This window comes from Coregonus clupeaformis, chromosome 4, assembly GCF_020615455.1.
Source record: "Coregonus clupeaformis isolate EN_2021a chromosome 4, ASM2061545v1, whole genome shotgun sequence".
NCBI lineage: Eukaryota > Metazoa > Chordata > Actinopteri > Salmoniformes > Salmonidae > Coregonus > Coregonus clupeaformis.
In genome coordinates this window covers 19028370-19054461 of record NC_059195.1, presented here as the reverse complement: position 1 = coordinate 19054461, position 26092 = coordinate 19028370, and the positions used below count along the sequence as shown (strand labels likewise).

The window sequence follows — 26092 nt, the reverse complement described above, 5'->3', positions numbered from 1 at the left end:
ATGTTATGTAGTTCTTTCCTTCAGCTGTAATTGACTATTAATGTTATACACTGCTCAAAAAAATAAAGGGAACACTTAAACAACACATTGTAACTCCAAGTCAATCACACTTCTGTGAAATCAAACTGTCCACTTAGGAAGCAACACTGATTGACAATACATTTCACATGCTGTTGTGCAAATGGAATAGACAACAGGTGGAAATTATAGGCAATTAGCAAGACACCCCCAATAAAGAAGTGGTTCTGCAGGTGGTGACCACAGACCACTTCTCAGTTCCTATGCTTCCTGGCTGATGTTTTGGTCACTTTTGAATGCTGGCGGTGCTTTCACTCTAGTGGTAGCATGAGACGGAGTCTACAACCCACACAAGTGGCTCAGGTAGTGCAGCTCATCCAGGATGGCACATCAATGCGAGCTGTGGCAAGAAGGTTTGCTGTGTCTGTCAGCGTAGTGTCCAGAGCATGGAGGCGCTACCAGGAGACAGGCCAGTACATCAGGAGACGTGGAGGAGGCCGTAGGAGGGCAACAACCCAGCAGCAGGACCGCTACCTCCGCCTTTGTGCAAGGAGGAGCAGGAGGAGCACTGCCAGAGCCCTGCAAAATGACCTCCAGCAGGCCACAAATGTGCATGTGTCTGCTCAAACGGTCAGAAACAGACTCTATGAGGGTGGTATGAGGGCCCGACGTCCACAGGTGGGGGTTGTGCTTACAGCCCAACACCGTGCAGGACGTTTGGCATTTGCCAGAGAACACCAAGATTGGCAAATTCGCCACTGGCGCCCTGTGCTCTTCACAGATGAAAGCAGGTTCACACTGAGCACGTGACAGACGTGACAGAGTCTGGAGACGCCGTGGAGAACGTTCTGCTGCCTGCAACATCCTCCAGCATGACCGGTTTGGCGGTGGGTCAGTCATGGTGTGGGGTGGCATTTCTTTGGGGGGCCGCACAGCCCTCCATGTGCTCGCCAGAGGTAGCCTGACTGCCATTAGGTACCGAGATGAGATCCTCAGACCCCTTGTGAGAACATATGCTGGTGCGGTTGGCCCTGGGTTCCTCCTAATGCAAGACAATGCTAGACCTCATGTGGCTGGAGTGTGTCAGCAGTTCCTGCAAGAGGAAGGCATTGATGCTATGGACTGGCCCGCCCGTTCCCCAGACCTGAATCCAATTGAGCACATCTGGGACATCATGTCTCGCTCCATCCACCAACGCCACGTTACACCACAGACTGTCCAGGAGTTGGCGGATGCTTTAGTCCAGGTCTGGGAGGAGATCCCTCAGGAGACCATCCACCACCTCATCAGGAGCATGCCCAGGCGTTGTAGGGAGGTCATACAGGCACGTGGAGGCCACACACACTACTGAGCCTCATTTTGACTTGTTTTAAGGACATTACATCAAAGTTGGATCAGCCTGTAGTGTGGTTTTCCACTTTAATTTTGAGGGTGACTCCAAATCCAGACCTCCATGGGTTGATAAAATTGATTTCCATTGATAATTGCTGTGTGATTTTGTTGTCAGCACATTCAACTATGTAAAGAAAAAAGTATTTAATAAGATTATTTCATTCATTCAGATCTAGGATGTGTTGTTTAAGTGTTCCCTTTATTTTTTTGAGCAGTGTATATTATGTAATGTTATGTAGTTCTGTCCTTCAGCTGTAATTGACCATTAATGTTATGTATTATGTCATGTTATGTAGTTCTGTCGTTCAGCTGTAATTGACCATTAATGTTATGTATTATGTCATGTTATGTAGTTCTGTCCTTCAGCTGTAATTGACTATTAATGTTATGTATTATGTCATGTTTTATGTTTTGTGTGGACCCCAGGAAGAGTAGCTTTGGCTGTAGCTAATGGGGATCCTAATAAAATACTAAATACTCCAGTCAACACCAGTGGAGGCTGCTGAGGGGAGAACGGCTCATAATAATGGCCGGGACTGGAGCAAATGGAATGGCATCAAACACCTGGAAACCATGGAAACCATGTGTTTGATGTATTTGATACCATTACACTTATTCTGCTCCAGTCATTACCACAAGTCCGTCCTCCCCAATTAAGGTGCCACCAACCTCCTGTGGGCAACACGTCTCAGTGTGTGTCCCAAATGTCACCCTATTCCCTACAGTGAGGGAAAAAAGTATTTGATCCCCTGCTGATTTTGTACGTTTGCCCACTGACAAAGAAATTATCAGTCTATAATTTTAATGGTAGGTTTATTTGAACAGTGAGAGACAGAATAACAACAAAAAAATCCAGAAAGACACATGTCAAAAATATTATAAATTGATTTGCATTTTAATGAGGGAAATAAGTATTTGACCCCTCTGCAAAACATGACTTAGTACTTGGTGGTAAAACCCTTGTTGGCAACCAGGTTTGCACATATCTCAGGAGGGATTTTGTCCCACTCCTCTTTGCAGATCTTCTCTAAGTCATTAAGGTTTCGAGACTGACGTTTGGCAACTCAAACCTTCAGCTCCCTCCACAGATTTTCTATGGGATTAAGGTCTGGAGACTGGCTACTCCAGGACCTTAATGTGCTTCTTCTTGAGCCACTCCTTTGTTGCCTTGGCCGTGTGTTTTGGGTCATTGTCATGCTGGAATACCCAATCACGACCCATTTTCAATGCCCTGGCTGAGGGAAGGAGGTTCTCACCCAAGATTTGACGGTACAAGGCCCCATCCATCGTCCCTTTGATGCGATGAAGTTGTCCTGTCCCCTTAGCAGAAAAACACCCCCAAAGCATAATGTTTCCACCTCCATGTTTGACGGTGGGAATGGTGTTCTTGGGGTCATAGGCAGCATTCCTCCTCCTCCAAACACAGCGAGTTGAGTTGATGCCAAAGAGCTCCATTTTGGTCTCATCTGACCACAACACTTTCACCCAGTTCTCCTCTGAATCATTCAGATGTTCATTGGCGAACTTCAGACGGGCATGTATATGTGCTGCAGGATTTCAGTCCTTCACGGCGTAGTGTGTTACCAATTGTTTTCTTGGTGACTATGGTCCCAGCTGCCTTGAGATCATTGACAAGATCATCCCGTGTAGTTCTGGGCTGATTCTTCACCGTTCTCATGATCATTGCAACTCCACGAGGTGAGATCTTGCATGGAGCCCCAGGCCCGAGGGAGATTGACAGTTCTGTTGTCACCTTCTCACCAAGCTGCTTGGCGATGGTCTTGTAGCCTATTCCAGCCTTGTGTATGTCTACAGTCTTGTCCCTGACATCCTTGGAGAGCTCTTTGGTCTTGGCCATGGTGGAGAGTTTGGAATCTGATTGATTGATTGCTTCTGTGGACAGGTGTCTTTTATACAGGTAACAAACTGAGATTAGGAGCACTCCCTTTAAGAGTGTGCTCCTAATCTCAGCTCGTTACCTGTATAAAAGACACCTGGGAGCCAGAAATCTTTCTGATTGAGAGGGGGTCAAATACTGATTTCCCTCATTAAAATGCAAATCAATTTATAAAATTTTTGACATGCGTTTTTCTGGATTTTTGTTGTTGTTATTCTGTCTCTCACTGTTCAAATAAACTTACCATTAAAATTATAGACTGATCATTTCTTTGTCAGTGGGCAAACGTACAAAATCAGCTTTGAACAACACTGCTAATCTTCGCCAGGCCAGGCAGGTCTAGTGTAGTCTAGGTCTGGTAGCTGTTGTATATTTGCCTTGTTCAAATCAATCTGAATTGTTTTTCTTTGTCGTTCCAGGCGTAGGGACCCTCCAGAGGACCTCCAGCCAGCGCAGTGCCATGACGTACCAAAGAAACAATTACACTCTGAACACGGCAGCCACGTACGCCGAGCCCTACCGCCCTGCCCAATACCGGCCCTCCGAGGGCAACTACGCCCGGCAGCCAGTCGTCATGGACGACGGGACCACCCGCTCACCCTCCATAGACAGCATCCAGAAGGACCCAAAGTAAGCAGGCAAATAGGCACTAGGGTCATATTCATTAGTGCACAACGTAGCAAAACGTTTTACAACAAAAAACTTTTCTTATTGGACGAATCCCAGTAGATCCCTCCCCGTTTTGGCCCATTTGCTTCCGTTTGGTACCTACTGAATATGACCCACTGGGACTAACAGTGCTTCTAACAGTGCTTACTGGGCTCCTATATAGTGCTGGGTCAACATTAGTGTCCTCTTACTATTCAAACGCAAAGCCCCCCTGGGCAGGCATCCAGAGCCTTAGCCATTAAGCTACACGGCTACACGGACCACTTTACAATGGATCCTCAGATTCAGTGAACTGCTGTGTCTACTCTTGCTACAGGGGCATGTGTACTATGTGAGCCAGGGTTTTTGGACCTGGAGCGCTAAACCCCTGACCTTGCACATTGGGAGTGCTGTTCACACCGCTGTGTGTTGCTCTAGCTGAGAGTAGTAAGAAAGGGTGACAGGGGGCCTCCCTGCTCTGCTCTACACTGCAGACTGCGGTCAGACCGAGGGGCGTCCCAAATGACACCCTATTCTCTATAGTGCACTGTAAAGGGAATAGGGTGCCATTTGGGACGTATTCCGAGGCAGGGCTAAAAGCATCTGAGAGAAACATGTTGTTGCATCAACTGGGTCCCTACTCCGTACCAGGGGAAATGTAGCAGTGGTGTTGGTATCGGCTGTTTGTGCCCCCAGGGTAATTTAGATGAAAATAGTATTTGATTTGATTGGACTTGTGTCTTGCTTCATGTAGCACACACTGAGGCAAGGAGCATTACAGCCTGCAACTCGCACATCAATACAGCCAATTCTATCACAATGAGGACGTGGTGTACCTCACGTTGCTACTTTCTCACTTCGATGTCTTTAGTTTACTCCGTTTGTCAGAAGGTCAAAGTCAAACACAAGTTCTGAAATAGACGCAGACTTTGTAATCTATGCTTTTCTCTTGTCATAAGGTTTATGAATTCTAGTAGAAAAGTTTAATTCTAGTAGACATCATTTATATGGGCCTTGCAGATTAAATGAATGAAGCTTTATGAACTGGGAGAAGCTCATGGCAGTGATTGTCCAAAAGGCAAGACATACCTTTTAGAGTCTTCCAAATGAAACTCTCCCCAGTGAAGTATCCTCCTTTATATTGGGAGAAAAGCAATCATCCTGGAGTGTAATAGATGCCGATGTCAATGTAATTTCCTGGCCTATAAACTTATTGCAGTGTGCCCCAGCCCTGTGGTAAGGGAGGAATAGTTGTTGCGTGCTGTCATCATACTGATACGTGCCTGTGTGTGTGTGTGTTTCCCTCTGTCTCTCTGTCTGTGTGTCTGTGTGTCTGAAATCTCTCTTTCCGTGTCTGTGATCCAGGGAGTTTGCGTGGCGTGACCCTGAGCTGCCTGAGGTGATTCATATGCTGCAGCACCAGTTCCCCTCGGTGCAGGCCAACGCCGCCGCATACCTGCAGCACCTGTGCTTCGGAGATAATAGAGTCAAGGCTGCGGTACGTACTCACTGCTCAATCTTCTTCCCTGCTTCACATATCCTTCATCAGTACCCAGATTGCAGTTCGCTGTGACGTGCCTCCCATCCCAAAGGGGGTGAATCTAAACGGAAATTTCTTCATTCCTCACATCCTCTCTCCTCATCTTCATCTCAAAGCACAAAGGAGGTTTATTTCGGATCTTCTCTGATGCGTTATAAGGAGGAGGCAAGCAGAGCGGATGCGAGGAATCGAGGAAATACAATTGAGATTCCCCTAGGGTGTGAGAGGACTGAGCTGCAGCAGAGGCTCTCTCTCTCTCTCTCTCTCTCTCTCTCTCTCTCTCTCTCTCTCTCTCTCTCTCTCTCTCTCTCTCTCTCTCTCTCTCTCTCTCTCTCTCTCTCTCTCTCTCTCTCTCTCTCTCTCTCTCTCTCTCTCTCTCTCTCTCTCTCTCTCTTCTCTCTCTCTCTCTCTCTCTCTCTCTCTCTCTCTCTCTCTCTCTCTCCCCCCCCCCCCCTGACTAGGGTGGGTTGGGCTGACCACTCCATTCCACTCCAGCTCCCTCTGGAATTTCACGGCTCAACTGGGTGCTGGTACTCTTAGAATCAGCAGGGGCTTCACAGCACTTAACCTATACTGAGACACACACACACTTAACTGAGATGGTAGCGGGGTGAACAGGCCGTGGCTCCACTTCTGGTCCCCACAACGATAGTAAAACCAAAAACCCACAGCCACACACACGCATGCGCACACACAAAGAAGATACATTGTTTTTTATAAACACAAACACACGGTCTCTTCTGTCAGTCAGTCTGTCTGTCTCTCACTCTTTCTCTCTCTCGCTCTTTGTCACACACTCATACATTACGAAGACACACATTTCAAGTATTTCAAGGAAAGAACATTGAGTCTTTTCTAGGTTTTGATAAAAGGCAACTGTCGGCTCTGTAGATATGTTGTTATTTTTTTTCCCTCGGGTGCAAAAAGTCAACTATTTAAATCTAGTCATACGTGGAAAGTGGCATAAGAATGCTATTGTTTGCGTAATCTCTTTAAATTACTGCAACACTTTGTATTATGAGTTTCACACCTTGTATCCACCCTATAGTTTAGGCATTCTATGTGAACACTAAAGATTTGCATGACATTTTCCATATTTCTTTCATCTGGCATGAAGAAAGCTATTGGTATACATTCTCTCAGCATCCCGGCTTAGCTACATGAATAAATGCAAAGCCTAGATTGTGTAATGGAGACCATCATGTTATCTTATAACAGGCTGTGATGTCACAATATCCATCCACCTTAAAATACTCCCCCTGTTTATTGTTTATCAATTCTCTGTGGTATTTTGCTGTAGAAACCAATGAATTTGTGTTCAGGGCCTTCTTAATAACACTGTATAACCCCATCTCTGTAGGTGTGCCGTCTAGGGGGCATCAAGCACTTGGTGGACCTATTAGACCACAAAACCCTGGAGGTCCAGAGGAACGCCTGTGGAGCTCTGAGGAACCTGGTCTACGGGAAAGCCATGGACGACAACAAGGTTGCCGTGAGAAACGCAGGTGGCGTCCCCGCTCTGCTCAGACTGCTGAGGAAGACTGTGGACGCTGAAGTGAGGGAGCTGGTCACGGGTAAGTGAGAGTGTGTGTGAGTGTTATGTGTGTGTGTGTGTGCTTGCATGTGCATTGTGAATTCACTCAGTGTGTGTGTTTGGTGCGCGTGTGTATGAGCGTGTGTGCATGCATAATAAATTCGCTCTGTGTGTAATTGCACTTGCATATATGTGTGTCTCTTTGCTTCTCTGGGTGAGAAAGCAGTGTTCATTTCAAATTGCCTCTTTAACCATGAACCTCCACGGACCGTGCCTTTCCACACCACAGCTCTGTGTGCTATTCCCTCGCTCTTCCATCTGGCATATTCACAATGGTCCCATTTCCACAGTTACATATTATTTCACTCATTCATTATTTAGTGACGTTTGCCCGAATCAGATCCACTGGAGTTCCACCACAGGGTTTTTGTGGGACAGGAACATTACTACACAACCTGAAGTAGAGCTGTTCAATTATTAACCTTCTCTCCTGCCTGCCTGCCAGTCCTCCGCTTTACCAGTCAATTGGCATGAGTCACTGCCTGTGTCCCAGATGGCACCCTATTCCCTATATAGTGCACTACTGCTGACCAGCCCTGGTGAAAAGTAGTGCACTATAAAGGGAAAAGCCACTGTGTATGCTAGTCTGGTCTTGACCAGTTCTCCACGAGTCGCTGTCATTCATATTAGGGGGTTGGAGTTCCTCACTACCCTCTCCTGGGTCGTGTATAGTAGACACGAAATGGGAGATAACACTTTAAAACGGAGGAGGGTACTGCCTGAACTTTCCAATGAGAACACTCATTGCAAACGACCTTGCCGTTTGAGCGAACACTCGTTTCCCAATGCACACGGTGCAGTTTTCCCTGTGTGGCTGGAGCTCTGCAAACAGGGTATACATCCAAGTTGTTTAGGATCAACATGGAGTATTACAGAAATAAGCAAGCCAAGATGTTCGGCTCCCAGGTGGCTGAATCAGCTGTTTGTATACAGCTCAGCTCTGTCTCTGACTGTAGCTCAGGTTACAGTGTAATGGATTCTTCAGGCTACCAATACACAGAGAGCACCAGCAAAATGCAGCATTCATTTGCTCCTTTCTGTAGTAATACATTGTGGAAGTGAAGTGGAGATATGGCTTGAGTCTCATGCAATGTTCCCTCTAATGTTTTTCCCGCACTGAGCAAATTTCATGTCTGCTGAACGCAAACTTGAACGTTGTGAAACTTCTGTGCAACTTCCAGCGTGCATTTACTGTGAACACTGAGGCTGTACCCACTTTAAGTTACAGTTTTAACAGTGGCCAAGTAGGCTACTGGGGCTATTTGATCATAATGTAGGCCTACCAGAGTGGCCTACCATCAAAAACAATAGAGAAGATGCATCCCATAACATTTTAACATGTAAATAACTGTTCTATCATTCAGCCTACAATAGAAGTGAATGTGTGGTGTTCAATGTAGGCCTACATTCCATGACTTAAAAAAAAAACATGCAGGGCTTGAAATTAACCTGTTTATCCACTTGTCCTTCAGACAAGGAGGGGACTGAAAATGGTGTTGTGTTGTTTGATGCAAGAAACCACTTTACAAAATTAAATGCATTATTATTCCCATACCATTATTACAGAGAATCAGACAAATTATGCTACCCTCTGCCTATTGGCTACTTAGCTTATTCAAGCCTTTCTCAAAATACAACACTGCCCCTTTAAGACATAAAAAAAGCTCTTTACCTGACTCGCTTTTCAAAGATGTCTAGAAATGTACACATTTTCTGTTCTTGTAGGAAGCAATCACTCCCCCATTGCTGACTACAAATGATGTATAACTGGGCTAATAACTCACTAACTAGCAAAGGATATGAACAAATGTGCACGTGGCTACATGCAGCTCTCACTTTGACCTTGAAACAAGCACATCTACTCACAACCCTCGTACTGTGTAGAGTAGGCTGAGTCGTGCGTGTCAATGCAATAGAATCTTACTCCGATGCATTCTGCCTACAACAGAATCTCTTGCATAGTTAGTTTTGCATACTAAGTCTTGCATAGTTCGTTGTGTTTCGGTATGCTGGATTGAAAGTGCTAATATTGCGTTGATTTGATCACATTTCCCACAGTAAAGGGAAACGTTGATAGTGTTAACTAAGGGGGAAAGTTACATGAAGTTCAATCTTGTGCTTCTCTGCGCGGACTGATATTTCTCCTGTGTGGCAGTCCCAGGGAGGGAACATTGGTCTCATGTGTCAATCAAGTTGGTGTTTGTTTAATTCTTCTCCAAGGAAAAGGAAGAGACAGTTCTTCTTAGTGTCTCCTAAGCACAGACAGGGTGAATTACGGAACTAACCCATCAGAACCACATGCAGCCCATAACAGAATGGATTATGAGGGATGGAACCACTGGCATTTCAGTCACTTCTAGCCAGTCTTTTTAATTGGCATTCAAATGAGAGGCCAATTCAAGGCAGACGTGTGTCACACAAATCTTGGACTAAATTGCTTTCACCTGTCGTGAGCACGCTTTACGACTGCGTGTATTGAAAAGCATCGGCCGCATGTTTAATTGGTAGTTGAAGACCCAGAATGCTTAGCAATTAGAGAAGGTCATCGATCACAGCGTCACCTCTGGATAATCACAACCAATCAGATTAATCCACAGTTCCCTACCTGCTGGCCAAAGCCAATGGGCTAATTGGAACTGACAAGACTTACTCTCCAATTACCCTCCAACATATTTCTACCCTTGAAAACATGGTTGGCGGTGTAATTTAACCTTGTTTTTGAAGCTCCATGTCCTGTATGTCTGCGTCTCAAATGGCACCCTATTCCCTACATGGTGCACTACTTTTGACCAGAGCTCTGTTATTATTCCAGTGGGAGGGATCATCAGCCATGCTCCATGTGAGCCACTAATGGAGGAGGAGGAGCTGCCTCTCCTCTCTTCTCTAATCAGGTCAGGGGGTCATGTTGTGGGGACATGTCAAGCAATCTAGGCCTGGTCCCTGGCTCCCACAGCAGCTGTTGTGGTTATGGCCTGTCCTCACAAGGCTTCTGAGATCAAAGTGCCAGGCCTCCTTTGGCTGTTGTCACCCCAGTGGCAGTACAGGTGTCACCTGGCCCCTACGGCGGGAGCAGCATCTGGACATAAAAACAGCCTGGGCCTTGCTGCTCTGAGCAGCACACAGGGGCCCTGTCCTACAAAGCACTGTCTGTCCGCATGTGACCCGCTGTCACAATTGCAACCACCCACCAACACACAACCAGGGAAGGAACAAAATGACATTACATGACATTATATTACATTAGTTTGTATGTATGTGTGTGGGGGTGGGGTGGGTGGGTGGATGGGATCATTGCTTCTGTCCCTATGTAGCTTCCCTTGAATAGAAGTGCCTATGTTTAGATGTCAAGGCAGGTACAGGGCTAACCTTGGGCCTTGTGTTGTGTGTTTTTCCAGACAGCTGTAGGGAAATCAGCCCCACGGCACTCATCTCTAATCAGCGTTCCTTTGAAATTGAACAGAACTCATCGAGCGAGACACACTGGAGCTGCTGCAAAGCTTCCATTTCCTCAGATGTAGGGCAGAGTACAGATTGTCATCTTGCTCAACCTGCAGCCACTATAGAAATGTATTGAGACTTCAGGCACATGGTTATACTGTAGTCAGCCACACCCTACAGAATGGGGAAAACGAAACTATTTTGTATTATCCACTAGTCTACACAGAGCTCTCCGCTCTGCCCCCACTGGCCCAGGGCTGAATAACAGTGTCAAAGCTAGTCTTGATTTTTTAATGATGCGTGTTCAAGCAAGCCCTCGGCTTTGAGCGGACACAAGACTGTCCAGGACTGCGTCCCAAATGGCAGTGGCACCCTATTTCCTATAGCCTCTGGTCAAAAGTAGTGCACTACATAGGGAATAGGGTGCTTTTTGGGTCTAGTATTGCAATGGATCTACATGCTCATCACAACTCTATAGCAAAGCACATGCAAACTCACGCCCCTCTAACTCTCTCACTCTCAGAGTCAACTAATGCCTGACCTACACCCATTAATCTACCCAATCAGAGCCTGTTCATACTCGACCACACCCTTACTCTGGCCAATCAGAAGCGGCTAAACACCTGACCCACTAGCTCAGGGTACTGTAAGGGCTATCCTGGCTTCAGCACCTAATTCCTGCAGACAGTAACTGAATAACAAGCTCAGTGGAGATTTCATTATGGGGCGGAATGGAGCCCTTTAGCCAGATCACTGCTTCCCAAGCTATGAGAGACACACACACTACCCTCCCCATCGCTCGCTCGCGCTCTCATAAACAAGTCCACATACACACTCTCTCTTTCTTTTCACACACACACTCCCTAAATTTATAAATCTAGGCCACAGTCAAATGACCGGTCTTTCGAGGAATGATTCGAAGACGGATGAATGGCTCCTGTGTCACAGCGTATCACAGCTTATTGCATTTACATTTTAGTCATTTAGCAGACGCTCTTATCCAGAGTGACTTCCAGTTAGTGAGTGCATGCATTTTTTCATACTGGCCCCCCGTGGGAATCGAACCCACAGCCCTTGCGTTGCAAGCGCCATGCTCTACCAATTGAGCTATACGGGACCTCTCCAGCTCGGGCATTAGTTTACATTGGGGCTAGTGTTCCCGCACCTAGCCACACACACACACATAAACAAACACACAAAGTACAGTATATAGGACTGAGCCAAGATCTGAGAGATCAAGCCTCATTCACACAGGCTGTTCCCTCTGACTGTCAAATGTGACACATAGGTATTGCCTGACTTTATAGAGACCCCTGTCAGTCACACCTCACTGGGCTCAGCTGCAGAATTATCCCAAATCAAAAAGACTGCGGCAGCCAGGCGGCTTCCACAGGGCCAGTTTAAAGGCTGGTGGTTAGCGGCTTCTTCAAATAGAGCTATAGGGGCGATGAGGAGGAACTTGGGTGTTGATGGCTAGCGGGACAGACCTGGGTCATTTCAGTTTGCCTGAGTGCTAGACCAACACTGTGTGTGTGCTTGTGTTATCACTACATTACAATGCACTCTGTCTGAGGGAATTCACTAAACAGCCATCGGAGAAAGCCAAGGCAAACAAAGCTATAGGCTAAGCTAGTAGAGAAAGGCACTCAATCACTGCAGAGATTTTGGCTAAGGTGTATGTTAACTTCCGACTTCAACTGTATATTTGCAAAAAATATATATGGGGGACTGGAAGTGATGCAGACAATTACATTGATGGAAGCTACAATCTATCTGCAATATTAAAGCTGATCTACCCCCTAAAAAAATATGCCGATCAGAAGCTTCTAAAGCCATGACATCATTTTCTGGAATTTTTCAAGCTGTTTAAAGGCACAGTCAACTTAGTGTATGACCCACTGGAATTGTGATACAATGAATTATAAGTGAAATGATCTGTCTGTAAACAATTGTTGGAAAAATTACTTGTGTCATGCACAAAGTAGATGTCCTAACCGACTTGCCAAAACGATAGATTGTTAACAAGAAATGTGTGGAGTGGTTGAAAAACGAGTTTTAATGACTCCAACCTAAGTGTATGTAAACTTCCAACTTCAACTGTATCAAAATTCCAGTGGGTCAGAAGTTTACATACACTAAGTTGACTGTGCCTTTAAACAGCTTGGAAAATTCCAGAAAATGATGTCATGGCTTTAGAAGCTTCTGATAGGCTAATTGACATAATTTGAGTCAATTGGAGGTGTACCTGTGGATGTACAGTGGGGAAAAAAAGTATTTAGTCAGCCACCAATTGTGCAAGTTCTCCCACTTAAAAAGATGAGAGAGGCCTGTAATTTTCATCATAGGTACACGTCAACTATGACAGACAAAATGAGAAAAAAATCCAGAAAATCACATTGTAGGATTTTTTATGAATTTATTTGCAAATGATGGTGGAAAATAAGTATTTGGTCAATAACAAAAGTTTCTCAATACTTTGTTATATACCCTTTGTTGGCAATGACACAGGTCAAACGTTTTCTGTAAGTCTTCACAAGGTTTTCACACACTGTTGCTGATATTTTGGCCCATTCCTCCATGCAGTTCTCCTCTAGAGCAGTGATGTTTTGGGGCTGTCGCTGGGCAACACGGACTTTCAACTCCCTCCAAAGATTTTCTATGGGGTTGAGATCTGGAGACTGGCTAGGCCACTCCAGGACCTTGAAATGCTTCTTACGAAGCCACTCCTTTGTTGCCCGGGCGGTGTGTTTGGGATCATTGTCATGCTGAAAGACCCAGCCACGTTTCATCTTCAATGCCCTTGCTGATGGAAAGAGGTTTTCACTCAAAATCTCACGATACATGGCCCCATTCATTCTTTCCTTTACACGGATCAGTCGTCCTGGTCCCTTTGCAGAAAAACAGCCCCAAAGCATGATGTTTCCACCCCCATGCTTCACAGTAGGTATGGTGTTCTTTGGATGCAACTCAGCATTCTTTGTCCTCCAAACACGACGAGTTGAGTTTTTACCTAAAAGTTATATTTTGGTTTAATCTGACCATATGACATTGTCCCAATCCTCTTCTGGATCATCCAAATGCACTCTAGCAAACTTCAGACGGGCCTGGACATGTACTGGCTTAAGCAGGGGGACACGTCTGGCACTGCAGGATTTGAGTCCCTGGCGGCGTAGTGTGTTACTGATGGTAGGCTTTGTTACTTTGGTCCCAGCTCTCTGCAGGTCATTCACTAGGTCCCCCCGTGTGGTTCTGGGATTTTTGCTCACCGTTCTTGTGATCATTTTGACCCCACGGGGTGAGATCTTGCGTGGAGCCCCAGATCGAGGGAGATTATCAGTGGTCTTGTATGTCTTCCATTTCCTAATAATTGCTCCCACAGTTGATTTCTTCAAACCAAGCTGCTTACCTATTGCAGATTCAGTCTTCCCAGCCTGGTGCAGGTCTACAATTTTGTTTCTGGTGTCCTTTGACAGCTCTTTGGTCTTGGCCATAGTGGAGTTTGGAGTGTGACTGTTTGAGGTTGTGGACAGGTGTCTTTTATACTGATAACAAGTTCAAACAGGTGCCATTAATACAGGTAACGAGTGGAGGACAGAGGAGCCTCTTAAAGAAGAAGTTACAGGTCTGTGAGAGCCAGAAATCTTGCTTGTTTGTAGGTGACCAAATACTTATTTTCCACCATAATTTGCAAATAAATTCATAAAAATCCTACAATGTGATTTTCTGGATTTTTTTTCTCAATTTTGTCTGTCATAATTGACGTGTACCTATGATGAAAATTACAGGCCTCTCTCATCTTTTTAAGTGGGAGAACTTGCACAATTGTTGGCTGACTAAATACTTTTTTCCCCCACTGTATTTCAAGGCCTACCTCAAACTCAGTGCCTCTTTGCTTGACATCATGGGAAAATCAAAATAAATCAGCCATGACCTCAGAAAGAAAATTGTAGACCTCCACAAGTCTGGTTCATCTTTGGTAGCAATTTCCAAACGCCTGATGGTACCACGTTCATTTGTACAAACTATAGTACGCAAGTATAAACACCATGGGACCACGCAGCTGTCATACCGCTCAGGAAGGAGACGCGTACTTTGGTGCGAAAAGTGCAAATCAATCCCAGAACAACAGCAAAGGAGGGACTGGTGCACTTCACAAAATAGATGGCATCGTGAGGAAGGAAAATTATGTGGATATATTGAAGCAACATCTCAAGACATCAGTCAGGAAGTTAAAGCTTGGTCGCAAATGAGTCTTCCAAATGGACAATGACCCCAAGCATACTTCCAAAGTTGTGGCAAAATGGCTTAAGGACAACAAAGTCAAGGAATTGGAGTGGCCATCACAAAGCCCTGACCTCAATCCTATAGAAAATGTGTGGGCAGAACTGAAAAGGCGTGTGCGAGCAAGGAGGCCTACAAACATGACTCAGTTACACCAGCTCTGTCAGGAGGAATGGGCCAAAATTCACTCAACGTATTGTGGGAAGCTTGTGGAAGGCTACCCAAAACGTTTGACCCAAGTTAAACCATTTAAAGGCAATGCTACCAAATACTAATTGAGTGTATGTAAACTTCTGACCCACTTGGAATGAGATAAAATAAATAAAAGCTGAAATAAATAATTCTCTCTACTATTATTCTGACATTTCACATTCTTAAAATAAAGTGGTGATCCTAACTGACCTAAGACAGGGAAGTTTTACTAGGATTATATGTCAAGAATTGTGAAACACTTTAGCCAAATACATTTAAACTCAGTTTATGTAAACTTCCAAATTCAACTGTACATACATACATACATACATACATACACACACATACACTACCGTTCAAAAGTTTGGGGTCACTTAGACATTTCCTTGTTTTCGAAAGTAAAGCAATTTTTTTATCCATTAAAATAACATCAAATTGATCAGAAATACAGTGTAGACATTGTTAATTTTGTAAATGGCTATTGTAGCTGGAATATCTACATAGGTGTACAGAGGCCCATTATCAGCAACCATCAGTCCTGTGTTCCAATGGCACGTTGTGTTTGCTAATCCAAGTTTATCATTTTAAAAGGCTAATTGATCATTAGAAATCCCTTTTACAATTATGTTAGCACAGCTGAAAACTGTTGTGCTGATTAAAGAAACAATAAAACTGGCCTTCTTGAGACTAGTTGAGTATCTGGAGCATCAGCAATTGTGGGTTCGATTACAGGCTCAAAATGGCCAGAAACAAATAACTTTCTTCTGAAACTCTGTCTATTCTTGTTCTGAGAAATGAAGGCTATTCCATGTGAGAAATTGCCAAGAAACTGAAGATCTCGTACAACGCTGTGTACTACTCCCTTCACAGAACAGCACAAACTGGCTCTAACCAGAATAGAAAGAGGAGTGGGAGGCCCCATATACGTTTTACGGACACAGTATGTTTTACATTAGTTATCTTGTTGTTATTCATTGTTATTAGTCCCAACCTTCAGCTCCATTCAACCCCTCCCATCTATCTCTTAAGACCATCCATATTGGATTTCTGTGACGTTTAACAAAAGTTCTGAACCTCTCTTTTCTCATTGTTTCTACACATTGTAAATTGAAAATAAACATTTTTGCTAAAATTATTATTATATTATTGATCGATTGGCTATGACGTTTCAGATCACCCAGTAGTGCTATCTGCAGGGTTAGCTGCAGGTAAATATTGCAATTCTTCAGCCATTCCTGGACCTGTGACCAAAAACAAACTACATAATCTGTAGAGCTGGGAAGGTTGTATCCCCCATATAAATACAATTATATTGGTTGCAAGAATTTTGTATAATAATTTAAATTGAAAAATTCTAAGTATTGAATCCAGTGTCGTTTTGCGTATCAGTTCATAAACCACGTGCCATGGAATCTGTACGTCAAAAATCTCTTCCCAACTATTTTGTAATCTATATGGCACGGCTGTCAATTTTTGGGTCCTTAAATTAAACTGGTATACTTTTTTATTTATCACAATTTTCCTTAACCAATTATGGTCTTTAATGCAGGGCCGACCTTCCACTTACCTCTTCCATTTTTGCGGTAATGCTGCAATTAGTTGGTTGTAATTTTGGGTAGAGCAGACATTTCCATATGTTTTTGTTAGCTGTATGTGCGATATAATGCCACCAGTCCTACCTATGATATAATTTACGAAGATTATACCTTTTGTAAACATTTTGTCAAATTTTTTGTTATTTTTTTATCAATTAGTATATTTGAGTTTAACCACAATATTTGTTGCATTATTTGTTCTGTCGTTTCTGGTGGATGAAATTGAAATTGCAACCAACTTTCTATGGCTTGTTTTAGAAATAGTGATATTTGGGAGATAATCACTATTTTCAAATAACTGAAAGTGAGAGGTTGTAATCTGAATAAAGGGAAAAATACCATTCTTGAACATAGGGTGAGACATTCCTACTAATTTGCTAGAGAACCAGTTCGGATTTAAGTATAACTTTTGTATGACTGAAGCCTTTAGTGAGAGGTCTAATGCTTTAATATTTAATAATCTCTGCCCTCCAAATTCATATTCATTATATAAATAGGCCCGTTTAATTTTGTCTGGCTTGCCGTTCCAAATAAAATGGAATAATTTTTTCTCATATAATTTACAAAACTGTTCGCTAGGTGTAGGCAAGACCATAAGCAAATAGGTAAACTGGGATATTACTAAAGAGTTAATCAGGGTGATTTTCCCACAAATGGTAGCAAGATCTTATCTATTTTTGCTAACTTTCTATTAAAATGTATTGGAGTGAGATCATTTATTTATTTCGGGATATGTATACCAAGTATATCCACATCACCATCAGACCATTTTATTGGTAAACTACACGGTAATGTAAAAGTTGTATTTTTTTGTGATCCAATACGTAATATAGTACACTCATCATAATTTGGTTGTAATCCAGAGAGGTTAGAAAATGTATCTAGATCCTCTATGAGGCTGTGGAGGGATCCAAGTTGTGGATTTAAGAGAAAACATGAATCCTCAGCACAGAGAGGTTTGATTGAAATGAATCCCAGGGCCTGAGCATACACAGCATACACGTTATAGCGGAGGTGATGTTATAGCTTTGGTATGCAGCCCCACATGGTGCTGTCAGGAGCAGATAAGAGGCTTCATTGGCTGAATGTTAACCGTGGAGAGAGATGCTTTCATGGTTAAACAGGGTAACTCAAAGGATAGGGACGGAACGGACACTATTTGAACCACAGACAGATCTGGCTCTATAATGCCTTGCTGGCATCGTCTTTATATTGTGCCCTTGGGCTATAGTAATGGGCGTGATGATTTCCATTGGTTTCACTGAAGAGAAGATAAGACGTGTGTAGAAAACATAGCATACACACTCACACTGTGGTGGAAGTACGAGAGCTCAAGGAAACCACAAGGATTACTTGGACACACACGCACACACACAACAACCCCTACACCACACACACGCACACACACAACAACCCCTACACCACACACACGCACACACACAACAACCCCTACACCACACACACGCACACACACAACAACCCCTACACCACACACACGCACACACACAACAACCCCTACACCACACACACGCACACACACAACAACCCCTACACCACACACACGCACACACAGCAGTTTTCCCCCTATATTCATTTAATTGTTGCCTCCACTCCAAAATATATGATTTCGGGATGGTGAAAGTTTTCTAAAACCAGATATAAAATATGTTGAAAATATAATGGAGCAATATATTGTTAAATAAGATCATCTTTGAGCGCTAACGATCGGCAAAATAAAAACTAGACAGTCAGGGAGAATCTACAAATGTCATGGCATGGGGCCCCTATTGATTCTGTTATAATGTTTGAGTCACTCAGATAGCATAAGAACATGGCATAAGCCATTGGCAAATTGTGCAGAATTGCAGGAAATCAGCTTAAAAACTGTAAAATGTTCTCTCCACCCATGTGTAGAACAGGAAATTGGCTATAAAACGGCAAGAGGACGGCCTCTAATATTTTGCCATTGGCCACCGCACACACACACACACACTGTACACCAGGCATCACTCCCATCCCATGCTTGCCTATCCTCACACACAACCAAAGAGATCTGCCAATCAGCGGGGTGTAGATAGTTCTCTTTTGCTGTGCCCGCAGTCTTGGAGGTAGCAGCTATAGATGCATCCCAAATGCACCCTATTCCCTATATAGTGCAATACTTTTGACCAGGTCCCATAGGGTTCCCATAGGGATCTGGTCAGCAGTAGTGCACTACATAGGGAATAAGGTGCCCTAGGGCTCTGTTCAAAAGTATTGCACTATTTAGGGAACATGGTCCCATTTGGGACACATTCTATGTCTCTCTCGCTGTCTGTAGTTAGATAGGAGCTGAGCTGCAGCCCTGACCAAGGTTACTGACGCCCTGCAGAAATCAGCCTGTGTTTTCTGCTGCCAGTAACAGCTATCTAATTAAAAGAACATGCTCCACACTGGGTAATCCGGAGCAGATGAAGCATCAAAGGGCCCCTCCATCACATACTGTATACTAGAAATATCAGTGGTTAGCATACGTGCATTTCAAATGAATAAAATGATTACATGATATCGGGAGACATGCTCCATTATTTATATGATACGTTTAAACGTTGAGCCAGTACCATATGGTGTTTGTGTTCATTTCGAGTGAAAAGTCTTCCTCAGTTGCCCTGAGGATATGTAATGCTTCTAAGATTCTATTTGATCCAGATGCCCGATGTCTCTCTGCTGGAGGATGGGTTTCATTTGTGATGAGGGCTATTATTTTTCCTTTGGTCCTCTCATCTCTTCTCTCTGTGTGTGTGCTGAGCTATAAAAAGCCCTAGTCCTCAGCAGCTCTGTGGGGCTAGCCCAACTGCACATGACAGCTGACACAACCAGGGGTTTGTGGCCCTGTCTCTCTCTCTCTCTCTCTCTCTCTCTAACATGTCCCCCCCTCCTGTCCCTCCCGCTTCTCTGCAGGGGTGCTGTGGAACCTCTCCTCCTGTGACTCCGTCAAGATGACAATCATTCGGGATGCCTTAACTACTCTGACCAACACTGTGATCATACCCCATTCCGGATGGAGCAGCTCGACATTCGACGAGGACCACAAGCTCAAATTCCACTCCTCTCTGGTCCTGAGGAACACCAGTGGCTGTATGAGGTAACGGACATTCTGTGTATGATGCTATCACCCCCTTCTGGATGTTTCAAGCTACTGCAGCCAGGATCATATTTGAACATAGCCTTCCAGCTGTTCTGTAAATAATATTACGAACACGAGTCATGACTAGTGAATGAGTCGAACCTGACCATGGGAACTTACAAATAATGCATTGTAAACAGGTAATCTATGACTGTATTAATTAAAAAAATACACAGTGCTAGAAAGTCTGTGTACTGTGTGTGTACAGATACAGTAATGTCCCACTGGGCACAGACGTCAGTTCAACGTCTAGTTTTGATTTACATTTGGTTGAGTAGTCACCTAACGTGAAATCAACCAAAAATGTCACCCAATCATGGGATTTAGGTTAAATGAAGAAGAAAAATGAAATTACCTTATGTTGATGACTTTTTGCAAATCCAATCAGTTTTCCACATTGATTCAACATCATCACACTGAATGTTTTGGTTGAAATGATGTGGAAACAATGTTGATTCAACCAGTTTTTGCCCAGTGGGGTGGCCCTTGAAACCCACCAATCTACCCCAGCCATAATACACAGAGTAAGTGGATGCATATGTTATGTGATTGTTACACAGTCAGTCATTGTAGAGGAAATAAAACAGCCATAGTAAAGGGTATTCTGGCTCTCCAGCCACCCTTCCTTTGAAGGCAGTGCCTACGTCCCAAATGGCACCCTATCCTCATATATGGGCCCTAGTCAAAAGTCCTGCACGAAATAGGGAACAGGTTGCCATTTCGGACGCATGCCAGTCAGTTTGGTCTCTAATTGGTGACAGCAAATGGAGCTGTGTCTCTGAGCGCACTCAGTTAGGCTCTCATTTCCCACTCCAAAGCACTCATAATTGCATCACTCAGGCCAACCAGAGAGCCTCATCCATTATGGATGGGACTGAGCAATTAAAACCCTGCAACACACACCAGCGTCGCGCTAAGGTAACACACACAAACAGATTGTCTGTGTCCCAAATGCTACCCTATTCCCTTTATAGTGCACTACCTTAAACCGAGCCTTATGGGCCCTGGTTGAAAGTAGTACACTAAATAGGGAATAGTGTGACATTTGGGACGAAGCCTTTCTTTTTTAAAGTGGCTGTTTGTGTATGTTGCTGGGCCGTCTTTGTGTGTGAATTCATTGTGTGTGTGTGATTGTGTGTGTGTGTGTGTGTGATTGTGTGTGTGTGCTGTAGGGGCCTATATCCTGACTGGTGTTTGTGTTGTTCTAAAGGAACCTGAGCTCAGCAGGTGAGGAGGCTAGAAAACAGATGCGCTCCTGTGAGGGACTGGTGGACTCTTTACTCTACGTCATCAAGGCCTGTGTCAACACCTCTGACTTCGACAGCAAGGTCTGTGCACACACAGACACACTTACAGACACACACCTACATATATGCACACACACGTGCACACACACAGTGCCTACTAGAAAATATGTTGTCACACGATGGCAGGCAGCTGTAGGGGAGAAGGAGAAATCCTACCCTACCAGTTTTGAATGAATTGATCATTTCTCAATCACATTTACTTGCACAGCTCAGTAACTTGACTGGGAAGGCATTCTATCAGCCCATAGGTCTACAATGTTAATCGTGTGCAATTAAAAGTTCATAGACTTTATCACTGGTCCCTTAGCCAGCTGTTCCAGTTGATTATCTCCCATATTTGGCCTCTCTGTTGGTGCATCCCAAAATGGCACCCTATTCCCTACAAAATGGCACCCTGTTCCCTATATAGTGCACTACTTTTGACTTGTGCGCTTATGGGCCCTGGTCAAAAGAAGTGCACTATAAAGGGAATATGGTGCTATTTGGGACACATCCTGTGCATTTATTGCTATGCTCATATCTCAGTATATTGGCATCAAACAGTAAGGAATTAAACCCATTTGTCAATACCCAAATCTCTGTTTCTAAGTGGAGACACTTTATTCTGTTATAACACCATGGGTCCCATACCTAATTAATTTATACTGCTACAGCAAGCCTGCATGTCTCCACACCCACACACAGAGGCTGCCTAGCTTATTGAGCACTATTTCACTGGAACAAACCTCTTATGATGCATAGTGTACTTATTGAGATCTCTCTCTCTCTCTCTCTCTCTCTCTCTCTCTCTCTCTCTCTCTCTCTCTCTCTCTCTCTCTCTCTCTCTCTCTCTCTCTCTCTCTCTCTCTCTCTCTCTCTCTCTCTCTCTCTCTCTCTCTCTCTCTCTCTCTCTCTCTCTCTCTCTCTCTCTCTCTCTCTCTCTCTCTCAAATCAAGTCTTTATTGGCAAGGAAATTGTTAACACACACACATTGCCAAACCAATAGAAACATATTAAATCAATGAAGATGTAAATAAATCAAATCAATTACCCCTCCATCTCTCGCTCTCTAGATTGTGGAGAACTGTATTTGCACTCTAAGGAACCTGTCGTATCGCCTGGAGCTGGAGATGCCGCCGTCGAGGCTGCTGGGATCCCAGGAGCTGGATGGTCTGCTGGGAAGTGAGTCTCCCAGTAAGGACGTGGACTCCAGCTGCTGGGGCAGGAAGAAGAAGAAGAAGAAAAAGGGCTCCCAGGAAGACCAGGTGAGCTCAAATGGCACCCCTATTCCCTATGTAGTGCACCTTCTTGTAGTGCACCCTATGGGTCCTGGTCAAAAGTAGTGCACTATATAGGGAATAGGTGCCATTTTGGGATGAAACTTCAGTCTGAGGGTGGAAATATCACTTCCTAGGTGTTCAAAGTGAATGTTCACTCCAGCTGAGTTCAGGGATAACAACTCATCACTGAGTGGTGGAATTAGAACACATGACACTTCCCTATGCCTTAAGTGAATGTTCACTCCAAATGTTTGTCAAACGTTTTTCTTAAAGATCTCAACAGTAGTCTAGTAGCGAGAGTCCATGTCCCACGACTTCTGTTTTGTCTAACATTACAAAATTAGATGACGGTGCCTGCCTGTCTTTTCAAATCATTTGGGATCAAGGCGTCGTATAGTTGGATCTACGCAACAGATGGCATGATAGGACTTGGACTAATTTCTCCCTTCTGAGAAATGGAAAACATTTGACAACTTAGATTTTGGAGTGAACTATTACTTTAACTCTTCTAGGAGCACTCTAGAGAAGACCATGGCCCGTATCCACAAAGCGTCTCACAGTAGGAGTGCTGATCTACAGTGAATCTCATTCATCATATATAGTCAAAGTTTTATTATGAACTGGGTGGTTTGAGCCCTGAATGCTGATTGACTGAAAGCCGTGGTATATACAGTGTACCACGCGTATGACAAAACATTTATTTTTACTGTTCTAATTATGTTGGCAACCAGTTTATAATAGAAAAAGGTACCTTGGAGGTTTGTGGTAAATGGCCAATATACCACGGCTAATGCCTGAATCCAGGCACTCCACGTTGTGTCGTGCATAAGAACAGCCCTTTGCCAATGTTTATTGGCCATATACCACAACTCCTCGGGCCTTATTGCTTAATTAGAACCTCTAATCATGATCATGTGCTTGTAATGTGTTCTCAGTGGGACGGAGTTGGCCCCATCCCCGGCTTCTCCAAGTCCCCCAAGGGGGCGGAGATGTTGTGGCACCCAGCCGTGGTGAAGCCCTATCTGACCCTGCTGGCTGAGAGCTCCAACCCTGCCACTCTGGAGGGCTCGGCAGGCTCCCTACAGAACCTGTCTGCCGGGAACTGGAAGGTATGGAGTACACTACCGAGTACACACTACACAGCACCCAGGACAGGAGATGACAAGAACACTAGTCTATTGTGTGTTATTTTATTAATTAATAGTCTATTAGCTATGTGAAGTTAATCATATTTAAAGGGGAACTCTCCTCCATAAGCATGTCAGTGAAACTAATGTCAATAGTCACTTATAGTGCATTCTCCTAAACCCCCTAGTTGCTATTGGTAGCTTCTGGGACAAGGAAGGACGCTAGATCTAACTAGACATCCAAAGCTGAGGGTCGTGTGTCAGTGGCTCTTGGTTATTTCAGCTCTAGGACATTTATCACAGGGGCTATGACATCATTGTTGTCTGTTGTCTGGTTTTCTGAAGCAGAAAAAACATTTCTGTACTACGATGGCTGAACCTGTAAAAAAACGTTCACTGCACCTGTCCGGTGTATGTGACAATAAAACATACATATTTTGTTGTTATTTTCTCTTGTCTCTATTTTTTCTTGTACACTCTTAAGTTGAGTTGCATTCAATAGAGTTGAAACGTCGTCTCTGTGTCGTCTCTGCGTTTGTACTAGTTTACGGCGTACATCCGTGCGGCGGTGCGTAAGGAAAAGGGTCTGCCCATCCTGGTGGAGCTGCTGAGGATGGACAATGACAGGGTGGTCTGCTCTGTGGCCACCGCCCTGAGGAACATGGCCCTGGACGTCAGGAACAAGGAGCTCATAGGTGAGGACCAAACACTGGCTCTGTGAACGGATGACCCACGCCGCGTTCCAGGCTGACTACATTGCAGACGCCTGACAGATCTCCCAACACCTGGATAGGTGTTTAACATATCAGATCACCGCATCATATGATATAACAGTTTGATGCCGACTGCGCAGTCGATGGCGTGGCACGCAACCATTGGTTGATACAATGCATCTGCAATGTAGTCGGTTATGGAACGCAACCCACCAGTACAGTAGGCTATGTACATGTGCTATACAAGCACAGAGCAAATAAATGGAAGACCAACACTATACACTCAGTGTACAAAACATTAGGAACACTTTTATTATATTGTGTTGCACCCCGTTTTGCCCTCAGAACAGCCTCAATTCGTCAGGGCATGGACTCTACAAGGTGTCAAAAGTGTTCCACAGGGATGCTGGCCCATGTTGACTCCAATGCTTCCCACGGTTGTGTCAAGTTGGCTGGATGTCCTTTGGGTGGTGGATTCTTGATACACACAGGAAACTGTCAAGCATGAAAAACCCAGCAGCATTGCAGTTCTTGACACACTCACACCGGTGCGCCTGGCACCTACTACCATACCCCATTCAAAGCACTTAAATATTTTGTCTTGCCCATTCATCGTCTGAATGGCATACAATCCATGTCTCAATTGTCTCAAGGCTTAAAAATCCTTCTTTAACCTGTCTCGCCCCCTTCATCTACACTGATTGAAGTGGATTTAACAAGTGACATCATAAGGGATCATAGCTTTCACCTGGATTCACCTGGTCAGTCTATGTCAGGGATGGGCAACTTTGAGTGGCCGCAGTGGCTCATGGGTCTGCGTATCAACATCCATACCCCCCCACCTTGCGAAAGTTCATTTCCTGCAATTCTGCACATTTTGCCATGGGGCGTTGATAAAATCTTGCCTGTTTTAAAGCACGTTTGCTGCAATTCTACACATTTTTCCATGGGGCGGAGAGAAGATTTTGCAATTTTATAACTAATTTCATGCAATTCTACTCATTTTGCCATGGAGTGGAGAGAAAAATGTGCAGTTTGGAGGCAAATGTTTGCAGTTTTTAATATGATAACTGGTGATTAATGGGCCCACCCCGGTCGGTAATTCCACCATGCTTATTACAAGTTTAGATAGCTGGTCGCTAGACTAACTTACCAATCTAAAATAATTAGCTGACATGGGCTAATTGAGTGACTGCTGATGCACAACCACATTTCGAAATTGCACCTTGTGTATTCTATTATTCTAACTCTCAACAGTAAGTTGAGACCCCGACCCCGAATGAATTGGGTGAAATTGGTCGGCAGGCCTACAAAAGGGGGGCCGCATGTGGCCAGTGGGCCGCCAGTTGCCCATCCCTGGTATATGTCATGGAAAGAGCGTTCTTAATGTTTTGTACACTCTGTGTAAAAGGGACGAGATGAGATGGAAAATAAGAGGTTTAAAATGAAGCAGAACCAGAAGAACGACGTTCATGCTTAGTAATCTAACTGCTGATTATATGCCCAGATTGCTACCTTTCAGTTGCATCCCAATCCATCTTGTTTTTCGTGAAATCACCCCTTTTTTTATGGGCTAGCTATGTGGAAATAATGAGGAGTTAGAGTTAGGGTTCCAGCTAGGCTGAGGCAGAGGCAGCAGAGGGGGGAGAGGGGGGAGATAATGGGGGGAGAGGGGCTGTGTGGAGAGGTACTCTGGAGGGGCTGATCTTCTGAGGGAGACAGGGGGAAAGGGGGAAAATCAAGGGGTTTTAATCCAGGATCTGTAGGTCTTGACCCTTGGGGGCACTAATGCTATGTCCTATAGGAAAGGCACATGGTAGGCTGTGGCAGTACAACCCAAGCTGAACAAATATAGCATCTGCAAAGTAAAAAGTACACTGTGTACTCTAGGTCTCCTGCCGTACAAATACATTACGTAAGACACA

At 44.3% G+C, this 26092-nt stretch overlaps 1 protein-coding gene and 1 non-coding gene across 5 annotated transcripts in view; both read left to right on the top strand.

The window, feature by feature from the left end:
* The window catches only part of LOC121551853 (plakophilin-4), a gene marked incomplete at its 5' end in the record, with an annotated part of 103249 nt that overhangs the window by 71642 nt on the left and 5515 nt on the right, over nt 1-26092 (top strand). For all 4 annotated transcript variants that reach the window (XM_041864565.2, XM_041864555.2, XM_041864552.2 and 1 more), the window contains 8 exon segments: nt 3727-3937; nt 5321-5453; nt 6856-7069; nt 19536-19719; nt 20972-21089; nt 22121-22312; nt 23263-23436; nt 23999-24149. In XM_041864565.2, the coding sequence (XP_041720499.1) occupies nt 3727-3937; nt 5321-5453; nt 6856-7069; nt 19536-19719; nt 20972-21089; nt 22121-22312; nt 23263-23436; nt 23999-24149 (1377 nt within the window).
* On the top strand, nt 23620-23750 carry LOC121556511. Its single transcript, XR_005998186.1, has one exon. It is a non-coding gene; the product is annotated as a small nucleolar RNA SNORA14 (small nucleolar RNA).